We start from the raw sequence: 5,944 nt of genomic DNA on the forward strand, positions 1-5,944 counted from the left end.
TCCCTCTCTCTAGAAATATGTCTTGTCAACGCCACCTTTTTACTATTTGTCGTGGCTATCTAATTGTACCCTGATCAATTAAGTAATCTTCTTCGACAACAAATCAGTACACTAGATATCCAGAAAGACCAAAAGGTCAAGGTTCAATTTTTGGGAGCGACACTTGTTGGGAGGGGTAGCCACGAACCCCAAAAGGGATTAGTTACTTACCCGAAAAAGGTGAGGAGATACCCTTCGTAGTACCAAAACAAAATCAGTAGGTCTTGAATAAAGAAGGAAGGCACATGTAATTTCATCTTATGACAATGGTCATTAAAGTAAATTACTGTAGATTATTTGAAGCACGATGCACATGATGACACATAACTAAGTTATATATCATGCAATGTAATGTAAATTATTCGCAGTACAATCCATTGGCAATGTTCATTTGATAGTAAGCACGACATTAAAAAGAAAGACTGAAGGTTGAAAGATTGTTACCATAGTAATAAGATGACAGGATAGTTATGCGTTCTGTTGGCTGGAAAGGAAAAAACCGAAAAACAAAGTAGTAAGCATATTGAAAAGGTGGTAACAGATATCTTAGGTAAGATTAAACTTAGCAATAAAAACCTAAAACAAATAAAAGGCATGCACACATATTCTATCAGAATGCCATATGCACCAAGAAGAAACACTTTAGCCAAGTGATCAATCCATGAAATAAAAAGAAACTATGAAGAGACCTAGATGTCATGCCCCTAATGTCCTTTTCAAATTTGAGTTGCAGAGAATAGGTTTATGTTCATAACAAGAAACAAGATAAATGAAATTAAGGGAAAATCCGAAAATAGGGAGGAAGTAGGATTTCATTTCTACCTGAATTACATATTTGCGTGACAGGAAAAACCAAGGTTGCTAATGGCTTTGCTGAGGGGTGGGTCAGAAATTTAGAGGCGGGGATTACAATTATTATTTAAATTACAATTCACCATCAGACAAGCATAAGCAATTGCTTTTTAACATAATGTTCTAAAATTTCCCATGGCAAAAAAGCTTGCAGGTGAATAATTTTACAGAACATATCACTACATACATTTGTTCCACCACACAAATTTATGTATTAATTACATTCTCATGTTATATGATCCACGAGTGAACATTGAATGAAGGAAAAGAAACAATGCACAAGAAGGATTTCAAGTATACCATTACAAATATACCCTCTGTACGGGTAGGTAGTTGCTCAAGCTTTTTCAATGTATCATCACCTTTAGTAACTCTTCCAAATATTGCATACTGAAAAGTGATTACAATTTACATCAGCATACCAATTGTAAATATCGTAACACATACAAGTGAATCTTTTGCAATGATGTTTGGCAATTAGTCACCCTACCTTGCCATCAAGATGAGGAGCATCTCCAAGTAACATTGAAAATGACGACGAACCACTGTCTGGATCATTATACCTGTATGAATAAACTTGCATACATCAGGTCTCCCAATAGTCACTCAAACCAAAAGTGGTTTCAGGAATATAGAGCATGAGGCATGAACAATAAAATAATGAAAATTAAGTTGCTAACTAATTATTCCATACAGATATGTGTTTAAAATATAAATTCTGTAATGGCTCTGAATAAATATAGTCTTCCCACGTTCGATTGCATCTTAAACTTGTGCATTATGAATATGTTTCACCTATATGCCTGGCAAAGATTTCAGATACTTATTATTCCACATAATCATCTTCGATTATCGCATGGAAAGTGGGTGAATTGGAGATGTGGAAAACTGGAAATCCAAATCATGTAGATGTTCTTTTACCCAGAGTTTCAGGCATTCATTTTGTTTGACATGCAGAGGTACAAGAGAACTATGTCTTAGCTTGTATATTTATTTACTATGCCTATGCTTCTAGCTATCTCCAGAGAAGGTATCTTAATCTCCCTTTTCTTTGTACTCATTGGGTCTGTTTGCGAGTTGGGTTTTGGAGGGGAATGAATGGAAAGGGAAGGCTTGGGAGTCATGAAATACACTTGTGGGATGGGTCTGAAGTCTTTCCTTGCCCTTCCTTGCCCTCTAAAACCCAACTCACAAATGGACCCATAGTCTTTCCTAATAGAATATTTTTTACCCAATGAAGTATCAATATAAGAAACAAATTCACAAACCAAGATTCTGTAAGCACTTTTTTTCTCTCAACATGAGCACAATGGCACTCGAGTAACATTAAATCATTTAGATAATTGTTAAATGTCAGCCAGTGCATTTCCAAGGGGATATGGCTCTGTGTAACATAAAGAAGGGACACCATATCTAATTAAGCAAATACTTATCTAATAAGTGCATTCATCATCAACCTAGTAGAGTTTGTAATCACTAGAAAGCTTCCGTTTCAATCTGTTCATTCTAAAGTTACACATAGAAACACTTGAACTCAAGCTAAATCTAGCACAAACCGGAACAAACTACTAATAATTTGCAAACCATATATAAATGCAACGTATCAACAAAACAAAAGAGCAACAAGAAAGAAGCGTAGTAAAGAACTTGAGCAGAAATATGGAGGATACACAACCAACAGTTTCCATAATATAGAGAGAGATCTAACCTTCCCATAGAAAGAATACCCCGGACATGTTTGACTTCGCTAAATTCACCAACAACGGTCTTTTCAGCCTCTTTTCTTTGTTCCTCATTCATGGGAGCGGATCTTCCACCCATAACATCGGCTACTTGGGCTACAAATCCCTTATCCACCTAGCAATTGAATTCAAAAGTTAAAACCATTCACTTACAAAGCAATGCAACCCCAGTACACCACCAACTTAATAAATACCCGACTTTCACTTGCTTAGATTCCAGAGAACAATACCCGAAAGAAATGGTTACTGTTATAGCCTCCAAGTCTCACAAGCTTAAAAATGTGGTCAACAGTTTTGGGTGCAACAGTTGGAAAGAAACCAAATTCAATATCCCCATAATTTGTCTGCACACATAAAACACAAAAAACCAAAGTGATTCAACAAAGTCAATATCAATTTGAGAAATAAGTAATCTACATCAAAATATCCCAATCAAGGTTGGATTTTTCACTGAATGAACTACTCAATTCAAATTCTCCCTCATACCCAAAACATAACTAATTGAAATCTTCTCAGTCAACAAAATGGGGTCTTAAAAGATCAAAATATGAACAATCGCTACAAATTGAAGGAACTATAAATGAAAAAAAAAAAAACTTTATAAAACTTCGATATAGAAAACCTGAAAGACGACGCGAGTGGATCCCAGTTCGGGTTCTAGAGCAGAAATTAGAGACATTAAAGCCAACAAAATGCAACCATTGATCAAAACACTGAATCCTCGGATCCACATTTCGACCCCAACGTTAGATTTAGCACCTTTTCACCTCTTGAAACTTGAGTCAACAATCGGAAATTAAGGCAACCAAAGTAGATTTTCTCCCTGTTGCTTCACCTTTTCTCTGTACTAGAAAATAACCCAGAGGGGAAATTTATTTCAAAAAAAATAAACTTTGGTTTTTATGATAATTTTGTTAAATGTTTCATTATTATTTTAAATTTATTTATGAAGGAAATCGTAATTTTATTTAAAATGCAACAGTTTTTTTTGTTATAACAGTTTTTATTATTATTCCACCTACTTATGAATTTATAAATGATAATTCAAATAGTTTTAGATACACTTTATATGAATGTTTTTTTTTATTTTGTGCCATGGGTTGAAATATTTCAATGTGATTCATTGTCGAATTTAATAATCAATACTAGTGGAAAAATAATTAACATTTCTTATTGTTGTTATATTTTGTTCAAGGTGATTTTTTAACTCGTAAAGAAATAAAAATAAGATAACTTTATAAAGTTATTAATATGTGCTTTATTTAAACTAGTGTATTGACAGGCACGCCTGTCAATCCGCTTTCCTATTGTTTGTAACATGTTGTAATTGAATATATTTTTTAAAATTGAACATTCAAATAGTTTAGTAACCCACGCTTATTTTTATTTTTATAGGTAAAGTGTATGATTAAGACATAATCATTGAAATAAATCCTAATATATAAAATCTTCATGAAATGTTTGTTAACTGCATTCTTATCTTTGTAATAATGATTGCACAGAGTAATAGACATGATAAATGAGTAATGAATTTTCTTTGATATGAGGAAATTCGGAAATATTTTAATGTTTAGAGTGTTGTTATTGAATATTGAAGTCATAATGTCGAATTATATTGGAGAAGTCAAAACTTAAATATTTTTTATAGGAAAAATAAGACGTAATTTGGCTGATGTAAAATAATTTTTTATAGAAATATGAAATATGTACATAATTTGTAATTGAATTACAAAAAGGCTGTAAGATAATAATTGAATTAACTAAGTAAAGAAGAAAATAATAGTATGTGATGAAAGTAATAATGACAGTATTCTCAATACTACACCTTATTAAGAAATAACTTTGAAACTAAGAAACAAATCATGAAGAAATAGGGACTATTATGTAGAGTAGAAAAGACGACATTGTAACCTTGTGAATCTCATTACATGTGTGACTGTTGAGAACCGTTGAGTTGTTCCCTGTTATTGAAGTATGATGGTCACATAAATGTAGATGTATGTAATAACATCATTAACATTAAGTCAATGCAATAAAATATCTTTAAAAATAATATTCTTTGTGAAATCACCATTTTCCCCTTGAATTTTTCCTTCTTTAATAAGAATTTTTGTGGTAGCTTTTGAAACTCCATTGATAGAGCAACATATAGTTGTCAATGTCCAAAGACATGTTTAGGAAGATAAATGCCTACATTGGGAATGGTTTGTCCTTCTGCCTTATTTATGGTGCACATTTTTTTACTTTTATAACATGCGGTGGTAAACCACCAGGAGTAATGGAGTTTAAATACTCTTGTTGGTATAAGTTGTTTGTAGTGTTGTTAAACCGTACCGGTTATCAAACCGGTCAGGGTACTGGTATAGTGGTACAGTGGTTCAACCAATGGTTCAGTAATTAAACCGCATGCCGGTTAAACCGGACATACTTACTTATATTTATATATATATATAAACCTATAACAAAAAAAATTCAAATAGGTAGATACTCAAATTTATAATTCATATTTATAATCTACTCAAAATTCACATAAATAAACAACTTTAAGTCTTTAACAAATTCAAAGTCTAAATTAAAAAACATATATCAACCCAAAAGTATCACTTAACAACCACAAAATATAAATAAATGACATAACTTCACAACTCACTCTATAAAACAAATAAATTTAGAGTTTTAACAATTAACATCTGGGTCAAAATTGTCTTATATGAATATTATATTTTTTCTACCAAATCCTATCTTCAGACAGTACTCCAAGATTACACAAATGTCAGTGAGATTACACATGAATGTTAGGAACCAAAATGTGTAATCTAAGTATGTCTTGGAAGCATGTGTCTTAAAGTGTTGAAGAAGAGTTAGAAAGATGGGTCATCCTTGTAATGAGTTTTTAAGTTTTTTTATAAAAAAAATATATATGTGTATAAACTGACCGGTTTAGTAAAATACCGGCCGGTTCACCGGTTCTGACCGGTTTGGACCGGTTTTTGACCGGTTTGGACCGATTTGATACTTGGCCGGTTCAACACCTGTACCGTACCGGTTAGGGGACCGGTTCACCGGTTTTCCGGTTGAACCGGCCGGTACGGTACGGTTTTAGTAACTATACTTGTTTGTATCTCCTTCAACCTCATCAAAAGATAGCAAATTATATATCTTCTCCCGAAAAATGATTAATAATTATATCATTTAGTTTCTGAACATTCTCATTTGTGGGTGTTAGTATAGCTCTTTCTCACATATAAGAAGCATCTCATCCATGACTTCTTAAATTAGGAAATATTTCATGTATAAGTTGTTGTATAGAG

General features: G+C 32.7%; 1 protein-coding gene across 1 annotated transcript in view; it reads right to left on the bottom strand.

The window, feature by feature from the left end:
- LOC109355782 (peptidyl-prolyl cis-trans isomerase CYP23) overlaps positions 1-3,494 on the bottom strand; it is a 4,727-nt gene extending 1,233 nt beyond the window's left edge. The window contains exons 1-6 of the mRNA XM_019598998.1: positions 3,256-3,494; positions 2,864-2,977; positions 2,600-2,748; positions 1,382-1,454; positions 1,192-1,281; positions 484-523 (exon numbers count right to left, since the gene is read on the bottom strand). Of these exons, the coding sequence (XP_019454543.1) occupies positions 484-523; positions 1,192-1,281; positions 1,382-1,454; positions 2,600-2,748; positions 2,864-2,977; positions 3,256-3,366 (577 nt within the window). The 5' untranslated portion in view covers positions 3,367-3,494. The remainder of the gene's footprint in view (positions 1-483; positions 524-1,191; positions 1,282-1,381; positions 1,455-2,599; positions 2,749-2,863; positions 2,978-3,255) is intronic.

This window comes from Lupinus angustifolius, chromosome LG09, assembly GCF_001865875.1.
Source record: "Lupinus angustifolius cultivar Tanjil chromosome LG09, LupAngTanjil_v1.0, whole genome shotgun sequence".
Classification (NCBI taxonomy): Eukaryota; Viridiplantae; Streptophyta; class Magnoliopsida; order Fabales; family Fabaceae; genus Lupinus; species Lupinus angustifolius.